The sequence below is a fragment of the Sebastes fasciatus genome, chromosome 12 (assembly GCF_043250625.1).
Source record: "Sebastes fasciatus isolate fSebFas1 chromosome 12, fSebFas1.pri, whole genome shotgun sequence".
In the NCBI taxonomy this organism is placed as follows: domain Eukaryota; kingdom Metazoa; phylum Chordata; class Actinopteri; order Perciformes; family Sebastidae; genus Sebastes; species Sebastes fasciatus.
The window spans coordinates 25133097-25154362 of NC_133806.1; the positions used below are offsets into that span (position 1 = coordinate 25133097).

Consider the following 21266-nt stretch of genomic DNA (forward strand, 5'->3'; position numbering starts at 1 on the left):
GACCAGTGACTCCTCCCACTGGCTTGCCGCGTTGGATTGTGGTCTATGTAGTGGTAACACCTACAACAGGGGTCAGCAGCCTTTATTATCGAAAGAGAGATTTTAGGCAAAAAAATAAATAAATACAAATCTGTCTGGAGCCGCAAAACATTTGAGTATTGTGATGAAGGTAACACAGTTATTGGTCTAAGTACATAGTATATAAGTCTAATGCAGTGAGGGCCAAAGTGCAAATGTAGGGCCACATTGAGGGAAAAAAACATCTGAGATTTACAGAATAAAGTCATAATATTACGAGAATAAAGTTATAACTTTACAAGAAAAAAAGAAAATAACACGTTAAATTACTACTTTATAATATTATGACTTTATTCTCATATTACGACTTTTTTCTCGTAAACTTATGACTTTATTCTCACAATATTATGACTTTATTCTCGTAAATTTCTGACTTTATTCTCATATTATGACTTTTTTCTCGTAAACCTATGACTTTATTCTCTTAATATTACGACTTTATTCTCGTAAACTTGTGACTTTATTCTCATAATATTACGACTTTATTCTCGTAAACTTGTGACTTTATTCTCATAATATTACGACTTTGTTCTCGTAAACTTGTGACTTTATTCTCATAATATTACGACTTTATTCTCGTAAACTTGTGACTTTATTCTCTTAATATTACAACTTGTTTCTCGTAAACCTATAACTTTATTCTCTAAATCTCAGATTATTTTTTCCTCAATGTGTCCCTAATACTCCGTCGTACCGTCGTACCATAGACCTACAACAATGATGCATAAAAATGAAAATGTAAACATAAAATCAGTTATTCATTTCCACAAATGTGTTTATAAATCCCCAGGGAGCCACTGGAGAGGAGCTGAAGAGCCGCAGGTTGCTAAGAGACCCCTGACCTATGACAACGATATGTAGTCCTCTCCATGTTGCCATGGCAGCGTAGTCAACGCCAGCCAGCCAGCCAGCAGCTAGCAGCAGTTAGCACATAGCAGCATGTTGCTAGCTTCTCCATTAAACACGTCACATCAGTGATTGATATCTGATCACCTAACAGCTCAGTATGACGGACCTTCATCTTCACCTGGAGACAGTAAGTGCTGGTTCACTGAGTGTTAGCTAGCACACTGCTAAAGGCAGGCTAGCTAGTAGCTAATGCTAATAACAGCAGTAGAATCAATAGATGGCTTCAGTCTGAGTCTGATCTTGTACTTCAGTAAAAGTACTAGGCTAATACTACAATGTAGAAATACAAGTAGTAAGTTACAAGTAAAAATCCTGATTTCAAAATTAAAAATAAAAGGCTACAGAGGCATTAGCATCAAAATATAACTAAAGTATTAAAAGTAAAAGTACTCATGAAGCAGAATAATCTATATTATTATTATTATTGCATTATAATTAATTATTATTATTATAATAAATTATTAATTATAATTATTGATTTAATTTCCATCTTATTTCACTTCCAGCTGTTCTTGTTTTAGTTGATTAATTTGCTTCAGATTGAAACTGCTTTATTTATTCTTCAGGTTTTATTATTTTGACTTTTTATCGTCATTTTCATGTAAGTTTCTTATTTGTGTTTCTTGATGTCTCAGATTTTATATACTGTAAATGTGGCTTCTGCCTCAACATATCTCAGAGTTAAAATAAAGGTTGAATGGATGTGTCAGCTGGTAAAGGTGGAGCTACTTTTAATGACTTTAGATACGGCTGGTAGTTTAATCTATAAGAATATATCAGCAATTATTAGATCTGCAGATAATCTGCAAAGTAACTGAAGCTGTCAGATAAATGCAGTAAAAAGTACAATATTTCCCCCTGAAATGTAGTAGAAAAAAGTAGCAGAAAATGGAAATATTACTGGTTAAATATGGAGGATTTATAAACACAAATGAACGAGTGAAAAAGTGAATAAACTCAAAATAAACTAAATAAATGTCTTTCTTTACTGTGTATTGATTTCAGCCAGACTTCATTATGAAATCTCCCTGTTCTCTCACCTGTTTGTGTGTTGGTGAAAACTGAAGAGCGGACTCCTCCGGCAGAGGGCGCTATTACCTTAGCTTTAGCTTTCAGCTTCACCAACTCAAACCAAACTGGAAGTATAGAATAAAAGTGATCTCATCTCCTTCACATCAATATAAACGTTTGAGCTTGAAACAGCAGTTGACAAAGAAATATCCACTCAAAACTTTTAGTAGCTGTTCTGGGTCTTTCGATCAGATCCCATGATCCTCACTCATATCATCATTAGGTTGGATTTTAACTGAGGTGAGAAAGTTTTGTCAATATAATAGGACATTTTAAATAAAATATATTCAATTATTTATAATTTAAGGTCAAATTAAAATGAATGAAATTGAGGCCATGTTTGCTTATTGTTGGAAAAATGCACTATGGATCTCAACAATTTATTATTATATTTATCATATTTAAATAAACAAATGACTGACCAATCAATCAAAACAATCAGCTGATTATTAATAATAATAATAATACAACATTGCAGGTTTAAGAGGAGACTCATCAGGTTTGATGTCTTCATGTCTCTGTGTTTCTCTTCAGACTCTGTCCAGGTGAGTTTTCCTCCGGAGGTCCAACATGGCATCTGATGCGTCTCCTCCAGGTACCGATGAGGTGAAGGTGAGAAGGAGGAGGAGGAGGGAGCAGGAGGTGAGGAGGAAGGAGGCTCAGAAGGAGGTGGACATCGAGGAGTTAACGTCTGCTGGTCACAGAGCCCTGCAGGAGGGACGGACTGAAGACGCTCTGAGCTGCTTTAACAACGGTCTGAAGGCTGCACAACAGGTGAGAACGCTGAGGTCAAAGGTCACCGACAGGTCTTACTGCTGAGGTCAAAGGTCACCAACAGGTCAGATAGCTGAGGTCAAAGGTCACTAACAGGTTAGACTGCTGAGGTCAAAGGTCACCAACAGGTCAGACTGCTGAGGTCAAAGGTCACCAACAGGTCACACTCAGAGGAGTGTTAAGAGTAATAACAACAGTAGTAACAGCAGTAATAACAACAGCAGTAACAAAAGTAGTAACAACAGTAGTAATAAGAGTGATAACAACAGAAGTAATAAAAGCAGTAATAACAGTGAACAACAGTAGTAATACGACTAGTAACAACAGTAGTTATAAGAGTAATAACAGTAGTAATAACAATAGTGGTAATAAGAGTAGTAATAAGAGTAATAACAACAGTAGTAATAAAAGTAGCAATAGCAGTAATAACAGCAGTAACAAGAGTAGTATTAAGAGTAATACCAATAGTAATAACAACAGTAGTAATGACAAAAGTCGTAATAAGAGTAATAACAATAATAATAACAACAGCAGTAACAAAAGTAGTAACAACAGTAGTAACAGCAGTAGTAATAAGAGTAATAACAACAGTATTTAAGAGTAATACCAATAGTAATAACAACAGTAGTAATAACAGTAATAACAACAGTAGTAATAAGAGTAATAACAACAGTAGTAATAAGAGTAATAACAACAGTATTTAAGAGTAATAACAGTAGTAACAACAACAGTAATAACAACAGTAGTAACAGCAGTAGTACCCGCAGGACTCCTAAAACTATTGTGACTGTAGTTAATTACCCATCATGCGCTGCTCCTCCTCAGCTGCAGGACTCTCGGGTCGTCCGGGCCTGTTCCTTTAACCTCGGTGCTGCCTACGTGGAGGCGGGCCAACCTAAGAAAGGTCTGGACTTCCTGCATCAGGCTCAGCCCGGCCCGAAAGCCGACCGGCTCCCGGACCTCCAGTTTAACCTGGCCCTGGCCCACAATGCACTGGGGCAGAGCAAAGAGGCCGCCGCCTACTTCCTGCAGGCCGCTCAGCTTTACAGATCGCAGGGAGACGGAGGCAGCGAGGGAGACGCCTGCATGGAGATGAGCCGCTGCTACAGCAGAGTACAGGTCAGAACCTGGACCACAGACAGAACCAGAACCAGAACCAGACTCAGAACCTGGACCACAGACAGAACCTGAACTAGAGTCAGAGCCTGGACTACAGACAGAACCTGTACCAGATGTAAGATGTCAGGTAAAAGGTGTATCAGATGACAGCTGTTTGTGTGTCTGTGTGTTGTAGGACTGGTCTCTGGCGGTTCAGGGTTTCCGGCGGGCTGCAGAGAGCTACAGAGTAGCGGCCATGTTGGGTTCTGCAACCGCTGCCCTCAAAGAGGCAGGAAGTCACATGATCCAATCAGATCAGTTCAGCCATGATGACATCATTGGCGTGCTGACAGAGTGTCTGAGTTTGACAGACAGCATCACCGACCCGAGGATTCTGGGTAGTCACCTTCATTAACCAACACAACTTCATTAATTAAACACACACCTGGTCTTTATCGAGCTGGGACTATACTAGATAACATTAGATTAGATTGACTAACTGTCTGCTGTTGTCCAGGTGAACTGTACCTGTCAGTGGGCATGTCTTACTGCCGGCTCAGGTGTTTCCAGGAGGCGGTCCAGTGTTTCCAGCAGGCTCTGGGTCCCAGCGCTCAGCAGCCCCCCATGCTGGCCAAAGTGCTGCACAACCTGGGAGCCGCTCTGAACTCTCTGGGCCAGTTCACATCTGCTGTAGGCTACCACCGGCTGGCTGCTGGCCTCTACGGTCAGTCACCTGTCAATCAATCAGACTCATCACCTGTCAATCAATCAGACTCATCACCTGTGTGTGTGTGTGTGTGTGCAGGCTCTCTGGGTTGCCGTGGCGACCAGGCTCGGTGTTTCAGTAACTTGGCGTTTGCCTGCAGTCAGCTGGGTGATGAAGAAGAGGCAGCAGAGAGCTTCATCCTCTCGCTGCAGGGATTCAGAGACACCGGTAACATTAGTAACCTGTCTGTCTCCACCTGTCTGTCTCTACCTGTCTCTCTGTAGAGGACCACCTGGCTCAGGTTCAGGTGTGTGTTACCTGTCTGTCTCTCTGCAGAGGACCACCTGGCTCAGGTTCAGGTGTGTGAGTCGTTGGCAGAGTGTTACTTGAAGCAGAGGAAGCAGCAGAAAGCAGTTCAGCTCTACAAACAGGCTCTGGCTGCTCTGTCTCACTGCAAGGTAACAACAACACACCTGTGTGTTAATGTGGAGGTCAGAGGTCACATGTGACAGTGAGATTAACACAATCATTAACTGTGTTTATTAAGATTGTTTTTATCAATGATCTATCAATATTCAATAATCACATGACATATTGATACAAAGTTGAGTTCAGCCAATCAGATTTTACATCATTCTGACCAATCACAGCTCCTTTTTCCCTTTCAGGAGAGTTCTAGTGGTGTTCAGGATCGACTGGTGGAGCGTCTAACGGCAGCTCTAAGGCAGAGTCTGCAGGTGTGATCACATGACCCAAAACACCAAATCAGACCTCCGACTCATCAAAACACAAAATCACACCTCTGACTAACTAAAACACCAAATCACGACTCCGAGTAACCAAAACACCAAATCACACCCCTGACTAACCAAAACACCAAATCACACCTCTGACTAACCAAAACCTCAAATCACACATCCGAGTAACCAAAACACCAAATCACACCTCTGACTAACCAAAACACCAAATCACACATCCGAGTAACCAAAACACCAAATCACACCTCCGACTAACCAAAACACCAAATCACACCCCTGACTAACCAAAACCTCAAATCACACATCCGATTAACCAAAACACCAGATTACACGTCCAACTAACCAAAACACTAAATCACACCTCTGACTAACCAAAACACCAAATCACACATCCGATTAATCAAAACACCAAATCACACCTCCGACTAACCAAAACACTAAATCACCCCTCTGACCTAATAAAGTGAAGTTATTATTAACAGGAGCGAGTCGTTCATTTGATGTTGTCTTCATTCATCACTCCTTTTTTCACACTCAGAGGCCACGCCCACTCAGACCACACCCACTCAGCCCACCTGTCGGACAGCTGGTCAGGTAACAGCTAATCAGCTGTCACTGTGACACACCTGAGGCAGAACGCATCATTTCAGCAGTTTATCAATACTGATCTTGATTGTTGATCAGTTCTGTCTTCATTAATCACAGGAGGAGTGACATCACACAGAGTCCAGGCAGAGCATCCAACCAGCAGCCAGACGATCAGAGGGGGGCGGGGCATGGTGAGTCTCACCTGTTCAAGGTAGAAACAGGCAGATAAACACTGACAGTGTAACAATTTTGATTTCTTTTGCATATTTTCACAATTTAAAACACTAAACTGTTGCCATGGCAACAGCTGGCTCCCCCTGTCTTAATACATGCTGACGGCGCCATGACACACGTTACCTGGATGCACCGCTTCACATCCTGTCTGTCTCTGTGTGGCGGGTCCGTCGCAGACTACAGGTGTTAGCTGAGCAGCGCTACATGATGCTATGTGACGCAGTCAAACTAACAGTCAGTGTGTGAACAGGATCACAGCAGGAGGCCACAGGTAGACAGGAAGCAGCAGAGCATTGTGGGTCAGCAGGGGGCGGAGCCGCTGAAGGACCTGAATACATGAGCATGGTACCTGGATTACACAGGTAACACATAGCAATAATTTTTATAGAGTATGACAGTTATTGATAAATCAGTTTAAGATTCAGTTTCTGAGAACCAAATAGCTGTTAGCATGAACATCTGTGTCTCTGTGTTTCCAGTTCAGACCAATCAGACCAGCTGCAGCACAGTGAGTCACCTGGTACACCTGGTACACCTGAATTCTCTCGTGTTCTCCCTCCTCAGCAGAACACAGGAGAACTGTTAAAAATGAGATGTTCCGTTGAAAAGACAGGAAGTAGAGGTTATGACGTACCTGTGTGTGTTTTCAGGTGAGCTGTGGTCGGACAGAGAGAACCCTCATACTGACAGGTAACTGACGCCTGCCAATCAAATCACACCAAAAACTTTTATAAATAAAGATTCAAATAAAAGACGATCTAAGCTGAATCCTGATTGGTGGTTGTTGTCTTTCAGTGAAACCTCATTGGTCCAGAAGGCAGAGGCCCCGTCCACCAGCTCCGGTGACATCAGAGAGGCCACGCCCCCTGCAGCCAGTTGGAGGTCTCGGTTCTGTTCGCTGATGTAGACTCACCTAGACCTGCCTAGTTTGACCGTTTGACTGGTGTTGGCGAGTGATTGACAGCTGCCTCCATTGAATGAACAGCCAATAGGAACGCTCTCTCTCTGAAATGACCTGTGATTGGTAGAAGTCTCCCGTCACCTCCTGAAAACAGAGCCATGAGGAGGTGCAGAAGTCTAGTTTTCTCTCAGAACACTTGAATTACCATATACTGAAAGGTTATTATGGAATCTTTGCCCAATGATGCCAAAAACATTCTGCCTACTGCAGGTTTAAACCACCTGCTGTTACCACGGCAACCACAGGTGTCACTGCAGCAACCAGGAAGTCTGAAGGATTCTAACTCATCACCTGTTTTCTCTCTGCAGTAAAAACTGTCTCAGGATCAGATTTAACTTCCTGCTGAATCATCAAATATTTAATTCTGCTGATCAGGCAGGATTCACACACCACACCCTCACACACACACACACACATACCCTCACACACACACACACACACACACACAAACACACGCACACAGACACAGACACACATATACACACACACGCACACACACACACACACACACACAAACACACACACACACACACACACACACACACACAAACACACGCACACGCACACAGACACAGACACACATATACACACACACGCACACACACACACACACACACACACACAAACACACACACACACACACACACACACACTCATGTAGCAGTTTTTCCTTCATGTTTCCCTGTTAGACGGCGGGAAGTCTCCTGGATGGTCAGACTGAGGACGATGATGTAATAATAATAATAATAATCACATTTACTTTGTTGTTGAAGTAAAACGGTGACGAAGGAAGTTCAGAACGTCGAAAACACTCAGAATGTCAAGAACATTGAGAATGTTGAGAACATCTAGAGTGTTGAGAACGTTCAGAACTTTGAGAACGTAACGTTGAGAACATTGAGAACATTCAGAACGTCGAGAACGCTCAGAATATTGAGAACGCTCAGAACGTCGAGAACATTGAGAACATTGAGAACGTCTAAAGCGTGAGAACGTTGACGTTTGACTTTTGTTTATTTGAGTTCAAACAAAAACGCAGGAAGAGAAAAATATGAATTAATTAATAATATTAATGTTGATAATAATAAACCTTCTAATACAAACGAACAGTAACCAGCTGTTATAGCAGGAGATTGATTGATTGATTGATTGTTAATGTGATGTTTCACACCTTCAGGCTGCAGATCTGTTATTAATCATGAAACTGAACCTGGATCAGCAGCAGACAAACACACACACACATATCACACACACACACACTCTCCCAGCCTCACGGAGCTCCTCCTCCCTGCGCTGCAGTCTGAAGGTTTCTCTCCAGAAGCTGCTGCAGTCGACAGGAACCTGAACTGATCCGGATCAGACTGTTTATCAGACCTGGTTCTGTTCATCAGATCGGGTTCTGTTCATCAGACTTGGTTCTTCGGGGTTCTCTGTGGGTTCCTGAACATGAGGAGGAGAATCACTCAGAGCTGCTGAATCAGGTAAAGACTCTTTCACAATAAAAGCCTCACTGATAGACAGAACAGAAGCTGATCAGTTTGATGATCAGTAATCAATAACTAGACACTGATTAATGTTTATTATAGATCAATAACTGTGAAATGTGCTGCTTGTTTCTTCTCTGTAATCTTTTATGTTTTAAAGTTGATTTATTAATTTATTGATCAGAGATTTTCTCTATTTAAACTGCTGAATGTGTTTTATTGATCTGATCAGGTTTTTATTGATCTGATCAGGTTTTCATTGATTGATTTTTACCAGATGTCACCTGTGGACAGTAACTAAGTACTGAAGCACTGTTTGGTTTATTTCCATCATTGTTCAACAACATTTATTAAGACTGTTAACGTCATTAAGAAATATTAGAAAATAAAAACTAAGATAAAAATTAATAAAAAAATTTAAAAAACTAAATTCGACTTCAACCATGTTGAGGTATTTTGAGTATTTTCATTTCCTGTTACTTTATACTACCTATACATTACAGACAGTAAACAGGTACTTGTTTACTGTTGACTTTGTAGATTCACAAACCCCTTCCAGTCCTGAAAGTCTTATTTTCTTAAATTTGTGAGGTAATTTCCTGCCAGCAGCTCTCAGCAATTAATTAACACTTAATACTAATATTTAGCACAAATACGCTGTTCTTTAACAGCAGCACGTTGACACAGTGAGAAATAAATAATAAATGGTACAGAAACAAAGACTGTGATGTTCTATAATCATATCATGAGGTGTCAACGTAATGACTTTACTGTGACTCACAGGGAAACGTCAGCCGATCAGGGGAGGGGGGAGGGGCCTGCTGGTCTGCAGAGAAAGGAGGAGGTTGCCAAGGTGACAAGAACACACACACACACACACACACACAGGTTGGGTTACAGTACAGAGCTCTCTGCAGCTATTTTTGGATGCAGGATGGATGTGTGTTTGTGTGTGCGCGTGTGTATCAATCTCAGAATAATCAATATCACATGAATATTAATTTGATTGATGATTCTTTGTTTCAGGTATAAACTTTTACACAATTGTATTTCCCTGCTTTTATTCTGAAAGACCCGTACATGTGATTAACTGATCAATGATCAGTAATCAATGATCACTAATCAATAATCATTGATTAGTGATCAGAACAGGACGACATGAAATCCTTGATGAACCAGTTAATGTGTTAACGAGCTCTGAACAGGTGAAACAGTCGGCAGCTGACTCCTCAGTGGTCGGTGTGAATCAGTTACCGTGGTAACCACTCGGGTTCTTTAACGAGACTCTTATCTTTGATCTTTAATCAGCGCTGACGGACAGGAAGTCTCTGTCACAATAAGAGCTGACGGACGGTTGGCTGGTAGATAAACAGGTGAACAGACAGGTGGTAGCAGGCGTCCAATCAGATTCTGCTTCAATCAGACAGGAACAGATAGAAGCATGACACCTGCTGACACGATGCTGTTAGAGGTAAGAGGTTAGCTCAGTGGTTCTCAACCACGGTCGCCGGACCATCGGGGGAGTCACATGATACGTTCCAGAGGTCACAACAATAAGAGAAGAAGAAAAAACTATTCGACTGTTTTGACTTTTGTTTCTATGGTGAAATATTGGACAATTTTAATTTTCAGATGTCTGAAAACTGTTTGGTGATGTTTTAGTGGTGTACTTCAGAGATAAAGACCCCCTTCACACCTGGTATTAAATGTGATTGGATAGTTCTTGACCATTGTGATCCGATCAGCCAAACCACCTCCCGAGGTAGACAGGGACAAGTTGTGACAACAGACTGTATATAAAGATGGCAACAGCCAAAAACCAAGATGGCGACAGCCAAAAACCAAGATGGCATTGGGCAAAAAACCAAGATAGCGACGACCAAAAACCAGTGAGAGAGCAGCAGTAAAGTAAAGTTATTGAACTGCTTCAAATAAAAGTATTTCTCTGCATTCATTCACATGACATCATCCAGTAAGACTGCATTGGCCAATCAAATACTGTAGATGCAAGCACACATTCCTGGTGAAGGACTATTTACCTCACAGTTGCCGTGACAACAGATACAATAGCCTCTGTGAGATCAAACTGCTTTGAAACATGTTGGACTGTCCTAACACTTACAACCTTCTTCTTCTTCTTCTTCTTCTTCTTCTTCTTCTTCTTCTTCTCTGCAGGATGTCAGGTAACTGGTCTGTCGGGAGGCTGTCATCACTGGCTCCACCCTCCATCTCTGTGGCCACGCCCCCTCCCAACAGCTCCCAGTTCCCCCCTCTCACAGACTGGGAGGCTCCCAGCTTCACCCGGGCCGCTCAGTTCCGTGTCGGAGCCACCTTCGTCCTCTTCCTGTTTGCCGCCTGCAGTAACGTCGCCCTATTGGTCAGTGTGTGGTGTGGGCGTGGCCGGCGGTTGGCGTCTCACCTGCGGCCGCTGATGTTGAGCCTGGCGTCGGCCGACCTGATGATGACATTTGTGGTGATGCCTCTGGACGCGGTGTGGAATGTGACGGTGCAGTGGTACGCTGGAGACGCGCTCTGTAAGCTGCTCTGCTTCCTGAAGCTGTTCGCCATGCATGCCTCCGCCTTCATCCTCGTCGTCATCAGCCTTGACCGCCAGCACGCCATCCTGCACCCACTGGACACTCTGAGCGCGCACCGCAGGAACCGACGCATGCTGCTGCTGGCCTGGAGCCTCAGCCTGCTGCTCGCATCACCACAGGTAACACGTGACCACAGGTAACACGTGACCACAGGTAACACGTGACCACAGGTAACACGTGACCACAGGTAACACATGACCACAGGTAACACCTGTCCACGGGTTACACGTGACCACAGGTAACACATGACCACAGGTAACATGTAACCTGTAGTCATGTGTTACCACAATCGCAACGCACAACCGCAGCTCCAGTTACACTGTGCATGTGTTATACCCCATGACCCGTGTTCCAGCCTCTTTCAATAGACCTTGAACCAAGATAGCGATGACCAAAAACCAAGATCGTGACGACCAAAAACCAAAATCGTGACGACCAAAAACCAAGATGGCGACGACCAAAAACCAAGATCGTGACGACCAAAAACCAAGATGGCGACGACCAAAAACCAAGATGGCGACGACCAAAAACCAAAATCGTGACGACCAAAAACCAAGATGGCGACGACCAAAAACCAAGATGGCGACGACCAAAAACCAAAATCGTGACGACCAAAAACCAAGATGGCGACGACCAAAAACCAAGGATCGTGACGACCAAAAACCAAGATGGCGACGACCAAAAACCAAAATCGTGACGACCAAAAACCAAGATGGCGACGACCAAAAACCAAGGATCGTGACGACCAAAAACCAAGATGGCGACGACCAAAAACCAAGATGGCGACGACCAAAAACCAAGGATCGTGACGACCAAAAACCAAGATGGCGACAACCTAAAACCAAGATGGCGACGACCAAAAACCAAGATCGTGACGACCAAAAACCAAGATGGCGACGACCAAAAACCAAGGATCGTGACGACCAAAAACCAAGATGGCGAAGGCCAAAAATATATGAACCGTCTCTTCTTCAGCTGCTGAATATTTTGTCCAGCAGAATATTTAAGAGGCAGCTGGGAGCTTTACATGAGTGTGTTTAATATTTATATGCAATATTAATATTTATGAGATGATAATCTGCTGAGCTGCACTGAAGGACAAAGTGAAGGTGAAGAGATCTTTGATTATAGTAGAGATTACATAGCTGCATTTCATCTATACATTATTATCCATATTATTATCATAATAATTATTATTATTATGATAAAGTTTTGCTGCTCTCTGGTGCAAAAGAAAGTTCCTCCATCAGGTGAAAGAACATGAAATCCCTGCAGGAATGTTTCTGATGGAGAGATTAAACCTCCTGCTGTTAGCTCAGGCTAACTGCTCCCTTTGGTTTCTATAAGGAATGCTAACAACGCTAAGAGGCCCCCAGCTGGAAAACAGAGCTGAGACAAACGGTTAAGTTTCACAGTAGAAAAATGAAAACTTAAACTGGGACTAAAACCATCACTTAATACACACATAAATAACTAAAACACTAGAATATAATATTAGATTTGTCCTGTTGTAATTTGGTTGATCAGTGAGAATCCTCCATCTGTTTCCCTCAAGCTGTTCATCTTCCGGGCGATCAGGATGGAGGCCGCAGACTTCACTCAGTGTGCGACGCACGGCAGCTTCAGCCGCCGCTGGCAGGAAACCGTCTACAACATGTTCCACTTCACCACGTTGTACGTCGTCCCCCTGCTGGTGATGAGCTGCTGTTACAGCCGCATCCTGCTGCACATCCACCTGCAGCACCTGAGAGAAAAAGGTAAGACACACCTGTAACACACCTGTACAACACCTGTAACACACCTGTAACACACCTGTACAACACCTGTAACACACTTGTACAACACCTGTAACACACCTGTACATCCTGCTGCACATCCACCTGCAGCACCGGAGAGACAAAGGTAAGACACACCTGTAACACACACGTAACACACTTGTAACACACCTGTACAACACCTGTAACACACCTGTACAACACCTGTAACACACGTAACACACTTGTAACACACCTGTACAACAGCTGTAACACACCTGTACATCCTGCTGCACATCCACCTGCAGCACCGGAGAGACAAAGGTAAGATACACCTGTAACACACACGTAACACACTTGTAACACACCTGTACAACACCTGTAACACACCTGTACATCCTGCTGCACATCCACCTGCAGCACCGGAGAGACAAAGGTAAGACACACCTGTAACACACACGTAACACACTTGTAACACACCTGTACAACACCTGTACAACACCTGTACAACACCTGTAACACACCTGTACAAAATCTGTAACACACCTGTACTACAACTGTAACACACCCGTACAACACCTGTAACACGCTGACAGTGTGACATCACTGACAGTGTGACATCACTAACGAAGCCCCTCCCCCTCTCAGCAGGTGAGTCGTACCTGCGTCGCAGCGGCACCGACATCATCCCGAAGGCTCGGATGAAGACTCTGAAGATGACAGTGGTCATCGTCCTGTCCTTCGTGGTGTGCTGGACGCCGTACTACCTGCTGGGGATCTGGTACTGGTTCCAGCCCGACATGCTGCGCGTCACACCTGAGTACGTGCACCACGGCCTCTTCGTGTTCGGGAACCTGAACACCTGCTGCGACCCCGTCATCTACGGCTTCTACACGCCGTCCTTCAGGGCCGACCTCGCCGCCTGCTGCCGCAGGACAAGGAGGGACGCTTCGCTGCGATCTCCGGACCGACGGTCCGCCAGGCAGGGTCTTCACAGCGGGGAGCACGAGGCGGGCCCCGCCACCAACAACCAGGCGGGAGACTGACCAATCAGAGGACAGGAGTTAATGATGTCACATGAACACTGTCAGAGTGTGAAAACCTGAACTGGATCAGCTGAAGTTAGATCAGGACTCTGAGTCTGTCAGCTGGATCTGGACTCTGTCTGCCCCCCTGGTGGACAAAAATCACCTCCTGCAGCTTTAACAGGACGATAATGTCTTTATTATGATTCTGTTGGGTAGAGTTCAATTAATTTAGGAGTTTTTATTGATTGATTTATTAATTTTATTCTCATATTGATCGTCAGTCATTTAATCAAATGAAAGTTGTTTCTTCATCACGTTAAAGAGCAACTTAACTTCCTGTAAATCTGACCTTCACTGGTTTAACTTATCACCTGTACTCCAGTACACTGTGTATATATACTGTATATATATGTATATACAGTATATATATATATATATATGTACATGTGTATGTGTATGTCTATAACTCTGGTCTAAGCATGTCTACACGACCAGGTTACAACCCAGGTGACGGCTGCAGCCGTCGGTTTATAACTGTTGACAACCGTAGGAGCAGACCTACACACCTGACGGGGTCGACCTCTGACCTCTGACCTCTGTGTTACCACACACACACTCTGAATCTGGTGGTGTAACAGCCAATCACAGCCTTCCGCACTGATGTCAGCTGACAGTTTACATGCTGTTTTCCTTCTGGTATGAAATATGAATGTAGATAATTAACAAGCTGACTGTCTGATGTCACTGAACTTCCCTATTAATCGATGAGGTCAGAGCTGAGAGCCAATCAGCAGCTATGGAACTGAACTCTGAGCACTTCACAATAAAAGCCTGTTAATATTTTGAATATTTATGAATGGATCTGTTAATAATTTAACTAAATAAATAATAATAAATACACTGTGTCTGAGGTCTAGATATCTCTGCTATACACAACACATAGATGTCTTTGACTCAACACTGTAACCTCCTCACATGTTTTTATTACTGCTGGAGTTTTTTAAGAAGTGATATAAATCCAGTTATAGTGTGAGAAGGTTGCCTTTCTCCCTCTTTACTATAGGTCCTGTTCCCCAAAGCTAACAGTGGTCCTGTGTCTGTTTAATTATTAATTTTGCTCCAGTGTTTCAGTTTATTTGATGATATGCGTTTGTTTGGTTTCTGTTTTCTGGGTTCAGAGGATTTCTCTAGTTCTGTCTGTGATGTGTTGTAGATCAGCAGCTCTATCAAGCAGAGTGCCAACAGGTTTACCTCATTAAGTCTCAGCACGGACGAGCTGAAGGAGGCTAGCTGAGACAGTCCTTCTGCAGTAAATGACCTTCTATAGTACCTGGTGTGCTCATTAGTATGGATGAGAGCCCTTAGAGCTCTCATGTTAATGGTCTGTTCATTATTCTGTGTGATGTGGATGCTTGTTCAGTTTAGATCACCCTAGACTCACCTGGGCAGGTAGGTTCCAGATAGTTGGGCTGAGGAGGGAGGAGGAGGAGGAGGAAGAGGAAGAGGTGGCAGCTTGCTGTTTCTTTTGTTCGGTGTTCTTTGGATTCAGTTTAAATGTTTTTATTGAATTTCCCAGGTTTAATTATTTGCCCTTTGTTTCAGTGAACTTATTTTGCTCTACTCCTTCTGGTTGACCTGCTTCTTCAACATCTCTCTTTAAAACCGTCTCATCTGCCCTTTATACATCTACAGTAGATAATTAATGATGAAAATAATAACTAGTGTCAGATGGTTGCTGTTGAGCAGACGAGTGAAACCTGGAAACAAACAATAATGAATCAATAAATGACAAGACGTCTGTTTTCTATTCCAATTCAGGTTTATTTGGTTTTCATGTGTCGAAACATCAGAAAGGAGAACAGACGGTGAAACGTTTCAAAACCACAAGAAGAATTCATCACTGAAACTCGACAGCGAGGACTTTAAGGACGGTAACAACCAAACCTCATTCAAAAACTGTCTAATTTAACTCTTCAGGTGTTGATCTTTTCATGTTTCCGTCTGTTCGGTTTAAAAAGCAGTTTAAAGCTATGGGATGCTTTTCTTTTTTTTAAATGACACATTAATGAAATAAAAGTTTTGAGAGAAAAGAAATCAGAAATATTAAAGCATCACTTTTCTCATTGGTACTAGCTTCAATCTCTAAGTCTTAGTTTTAGTTTCTACAGCGTGTCGACAGGCGGAGGAAGTCTGAAATTAATCTAATAATCAGGTTTTTATATGAAATAACACTGAACATCTGTGTAGAATATGGCTTAGAAATCCCATGTATGGCTTATTATTAAATATGGCTAATCTGTGACTCGATCTTCAGCTGAAAACACGACATTTCTTAAATTCTACAAACATTTTCACATCATTCAACTAACAAAAAAGAATCAGAAAAAGTCAAACAATAGAAAAACAGGAGGCTAAAATGGTAATAATCATAATATTATTAGCAATAATAATAAAAAATTTAAATGCTCTTCTTTACAGGTTTTCATTTTGGCAGAATTTCCTCTTCACCACCAAACGGCAGCGACGGAAAAATAAGAATGAACTGAAAGAAGAAAGTTCTAGAAAAAGAACAGCCAACATTATTTTTTTTAAACATTTCAGTTTGTTTTATATTTTTAGAAACACTCCGACCCGACAGTGACCATTGACCCCAAGGTTGACTACAGGAGCAGAGGAAGGCTGAGACTCCATGAGACTGGACTTGACTCAATTTTACTCCATGGGAGAGCACGACTCGATATGATGTGTCTCATCGACGGGACTCTGTGAGTCTAACGGAAAGTGACTCAAGTTGACTTGTGACTCAACAGGACTCAACGAGACTCGACGGGACTCTGTGAGTCAAACTGAAGTTACTCAAGTTGCCTTGTGACTCAACGGGACTCAATGGGACTCAACAGGACTCAGTGGGACTCGACAGGAAGTTGACTTGTGATTCGACAGGATTCAACGGGACTCTGTGAGTTAAACTGAAGTGGCTCAAGTTTACTTGTGACTCAAGGGGACTCGATGGGACTCTGTGAGTCAAAATGAAGTGAGTCATGTTGACTTTTGACTAACTCGCGACAGGACTCGACAGGACTCCATGGGACTCAACAGGACTTGGCGGGACTCGACAGGACTTGACTCTGTCAGTCGAACAGAAGTGAGTCAAGTTGACTTTTGACTCAACGGAACGCAACCTGACTTGACGGGACTCGACAGGACTCAATGGGACTGGATGGGACTGGATGGGACTCATTGGGACTCTGTGAGTTGAACTGAAGTGACTCAAGTTTACTTTTGACTCGACGGGATTCGACAGGACTCGTTAATTTGCTCACAAACTCAAAACTTAAAGAGCAGAATTTGAATAGTACTGACGAGATCCGGGTGTGAATGCTAAAGAGCAGGTTTGGATTAATAAAGTTTCGAGACGTCCAGCAGAACAACTGAATTTACAGTTACGACTGCAGTTCATGGAGTATTTTAAAGTACTGTAAATGTCCTCAGGGTCTCAGGGTCTCAGGGTCTCAGGGTTTTGGGATCTCGGGGTCTTGGGGTCACTGTCAGTATCAGAGACAGAAGCTGTAAAGACATTCAACCACATATTGTGGTTCTGAACACAAAGAACTGAGGTCATATTTCAGAGTAATTCTGGAGCTTTTGGTCAAAGTCTCTCTATATCATTCATTATTTGGCTCTTTTAAACTCATTCTGACACACGGAGCTCTTCCTGTTACAATATATGAAAATATATATTCACTTCTCCTCTTGCCAAAATGTTTATCTGAAATATAAAATGTGAAAGTGAGTATTTCTTTTGGTTTTGTTTGTTCTTTGACTCTGAGTGAAAACAAACAGTTCGAACAGAAAACGGTGAAAAACTATTTTTCTCTTTGGACGTCGTTCAGCTCGTTCTTAAAGAATATTTGGAAGTTTGGCTGAAACTCTACAGAAAGCTGCTGTTCATCTACGAGAAAGTTCAGAAATTACTTTCAGACATTATAAGACATTATAGGACAATTTAAACATGGCGGACGAGGCTGCACACGCCTGGTGACAGGAAGTGGCCGCCTCTGCAAAAATAAAACACTTTCATTAAAACTCGGGTCAGAAAAGGGCCGAGACGTCCCGCTCTGAGACGTCCACAGTGTCCAAACTTTCCTGGTTCACCAGTTTGGCGAATGACGCTGAACTCCTCGACGTTTCTTCTCAGGTGAGACGTCTGCAAAGGAGGAGGCGTCTCCGGGACGACCAGGACAGACACTTCCTGGGCGTCTCTGTGACGACCGGGACAGACACTTCCTGTGTTTCTAGACCTCAATCGGTCAGCTTCAAACAATCAAACGTCTCCTCTGCAGATCAGTTAAAGGTTCAATGGCTCCAACATCTCCAGTGAGCTTCAGGACCCAAACGGTTCAACAGATCATGTTCTAGTGGTGGAGGACCTGGACCAGGTTTTTGGACTATTAAAGATCAAGACTATGGTCAGTTATTGAGCTCTAGTCGTAAATCTAGAAGCTACCAGTCCTGCCCTGTAATATCAGACTTTGTGAACTGAGTTATTTATCTGTGGAGGATAAGATCTGGATCAGGTCTCTAGAGCTGTTCATTATTTGGCAGGTTTATACAACTCTAAATATCCGACCATGGCAGTTAGGTTAGGTCTCTGGACTGTTGAAGGTCAGTTACTGGGCTTTAGAGGCTGATCTCTATGGTGGGTTACTCTTTGGGGGACTTTGGGGAAGCTGAAAATTTAAGAAGTTGTTGGACTCTAGAAACCTACAACTTCCAGAAGATTCAATATTCTGCAGTTCTGGAGCAGTTTTTTGGACCTTGAAAGGTAAGACACTGGGATGAAAAAAGACTTTGTGCAGGTTGTTCTGCTGTAAAGGATAACATGTTAAAGCTCAAGACAATGGACAGTTTTGGGCCTCTAGAAACTCTACGACGGGTCTCTCGGCTGTAGAAGCTGAGAACTAAGACACTTGTTGGACTCTAGACACTACGACCTTTAAAGCTCGGGACCTTAAAACCTAAGACATGACAGACATAAAGTAAGAGTTTGTGCACATCGGTATTCTGCTGCAAAGGATAAGATCTGGGGAAGGTTTTGGACTGCTAAAGGTCAGGACTATGGTCCACCTCCAGAGAATTTTTTGACCCTGAATGCTCAGATCTGGAGCAGGTTTTGCACCTCAGAAGGTATGATGCTTATGCAGGTGACTGAATCTTTTGAAATTAAGATCTAAAACTGGTTTCTGGGCCCTGGAAGCAGCACTGGAGGAAGTTGTTGGAGTCAGACAGGAAGTGGTTTCCTTCCGCCAGCTTTTCTTCGAGGAGGACTTCGATGGACCGGACCATCGTTGGAGGGTTCAGGTGAGCAACATTCAGAGTTTCTGGGTGACGGTCGGGCACAGGACATCAGCATTGGTACAATAAGGTAGAAAAATGGCTAAGTGGCCCCAGAGGAGGCTTTTGGTTATGAGGTAGGTTAGCTTGACCAGCAGCAGGAGGCTAACGGTCGCCTGAGGCTCAGGCATTTGGCGTTCAACCCGAGGTAGCTCTCTTTGGAGGTAAAGAGTTTGGTGGAGGAGTCACAGGAGGGGGGGGGAAGGAGGGGGACAACCAGTGGACTGTCGGCTTCCTCTACATCCTGACCTGAGGCGAACTCGGTGAGACAAACAAACACTAAAAGGCTAAAGCAGCGCAGAGGAGAGTCCTCTACAGTCACCTGCTGACCAGAGAAATAATAAATCCCTTTGGTTCTGGGCCTCAGAGGACCAATTAACGGTAGATCCTCTGAGGACCCGGTCTCTGGTCAGACCGGTGGAAGGCCTCATCGTCATCGACGGTGACAAACTCAAAATGACTCCAAACTGAAGGAAAAAGGTTTTGGTTTTAACAGGAAGCATCCAGGACGCCACGACAGTGACGTCAGCATCTGATACCACACGGGAACCACAGGATTCGTGGTGTTGTTAAGTATCTCATAGTGTTGTAAAGTATCTTGTGGTATTTCGTGGTCTTGTAAAGTATCTAGTCGTGTTGTAAAGTATCTTGTGGTGTTGTAAAGTATCTTGTGGTGTTGTAAAGTATCTCGTGGTGTTGGGAAGTATCTCGTGGTGTTGGGAAGTATTTCGATCCCCTGTGGTATCAGATGCTCTCTGAATGTTCCTCAGACAGACTCATCTTCTCTCATCTCAATAATCTCAAAGATAAACTCTAATCTCAGTCATTCACAAAGGCTGAAGTGGCTGTAAGGCTGTCAGGAGGAGAGGAGACGACCACAGGCTGGAGGAAGGAGGAGGAGGAGGAGGAAGGAGGAGAGGAAGAGGAGGTGTGGTGTTTTATCCGGTGACTGTGCCGGGCTGGAGAGGCGGAGTTGGTTCAACCATGACCATCACTGGAGGAGGGGCGGAGTCACGTCTCTGTGGGCGAAGCAGACATGAACACTGTTAGATATTGTGATGATGTCATCTGTCCTCTGCTAAGACTGTTAGGGACCAAACTACCAAAATAAGAGCCCTGTTGGACGGACATCTTCCTGTTATGTATTTAACAACTTATTAAAGTTAGTTGTTCTGTAATCGTCTGAGAGCAGGTTTAAAGTTTCACTAAAGAGTCGCTAAATGAGTAAAATGTAACACCTTAATGCTTCATCCACACACTCTTTTCACAGCGTAGAAAAGCACAGTGCTATCGCCAGATGAGTGACAACTTTGTTCAGCTCATTTTCTGTGTTTCATGACAGCATGGTGGAATTAGCAAGCTAAGCTAGCTAAGTAGCCAGCCGTCCGACCAGCGGGCTGGTGGCCAACGGCAGCGCTGTAAAGATAAATTGAGGGCGTATAAATCTTTGGAGGCCTAAAGTTAACTATCCTTCAGTAAAGTCAGTCAAAAAGAGAGTCGTACAATATCGGAGAAGCGTTTCAGAGATGGAGAGAAAGGGTTGCTAATAGTTTAGTCTTCTGCTAACAGCAGCTAATGGCTCACGGCTGCTGTTAGCAGAAGGTTAAATATTAGCAACATTTACTCTCCATCTCTGAAACGTTTCTCTGATATTGTAGCTCGCTAGAGCCTCAAATCACAGTTTGTCATCTCAAATGATTTAGATTGATGATTTAGAAACATTTAGATGTGTAGCTTTAGCCCACTGCTAGTGTTAGCCTCCAGTCTTTTCTTTGTTTAGCCTCCAGCTAACACCGTGATGTCATCATGACGTCAACATAAAAAGGTTCTAT

At 43.2% G+C, this 21266-nt stretch overlaps 2 protein-coding genes across 4 annotated transcripts; both read left to right on the forward strand.

Moving 5' to 3' along the window:
- Positions 1-1044: 1044 nt before the first annotated feature.
- ttc24 (tetratricopeptide repeat domain 24) lies at positions 1045-7833 on the forward strand. Of its 2 annotated transcripts, XM_074654330.1 has the most exons (14): positions 1045-1114; positions 2593-2832; positions 3658-3951; positions 4127-4328; positions 4448-4654; positions 4736-4864; positions 4973-5094; positions 5305-5373; positions 5933-5988; positions 6100-6173; positions 6467-6578; positions 6696-6724; positions 6867-6906; positions 7012-7833. In XM_074654330.1, the coding sequence occupies exons 2-14, from the start codon at positions 2629-2631 to the stop codon at positions 7121-7123; spliced, it is 1650 nt and encodes a 549-aa protein (XP_074510431.1). In that variant the 5' UTR covers positions 1045-1114; positions 2593-2628; the 3' UTR covers positions 7124-7833. The 2 variants fall into 2 exon arrangements, 1 of the variants encoding a protein (XP_074510431.1); XR_012596319.1 differs by lacking the exons at positions 6867-6906; positions 7012-7833 and having other exon boundaries at positions 6393-6578; positions 6696-6732.
- A 148-nt stretch (positions 7834-7981) lies between these two features.
- gnrhr3 (gonadotropin releasing hormone receptor 3) lies at positions 7982-14892 on the forward strand. 2 transcript variants are annotated; one of them, XM_074654334.1, is made up of 5 exons: positions 7982-8658; positions 9445-9514; positions 10837-11377; positions 12814-13015; positions 13664-14892. In XM_074654334.1, exons 3-5 carry the CDS (start codon positions 10838-10840, stop codon positions 14056-14058), a joined length of 1137 nt encoding a protein of 378 aa, XP_074510435.1. In that variant the 5' UTR covers positions 7982-8658; positions 9445-9514; position 10837; the 3' UTR covers positions 14059-14892. The 2 variants fall into 2 exon arrangements, with proteins under 2 accessions (XP_074510435.1, XP_074510434.1); XM_074654333.1 differs by having other exon boundaries at positions 8446-8658; positions 13661-14891.
- The last annotated feature ends 6374 nt before the right edge of the window (positions 14893-21266 follow it).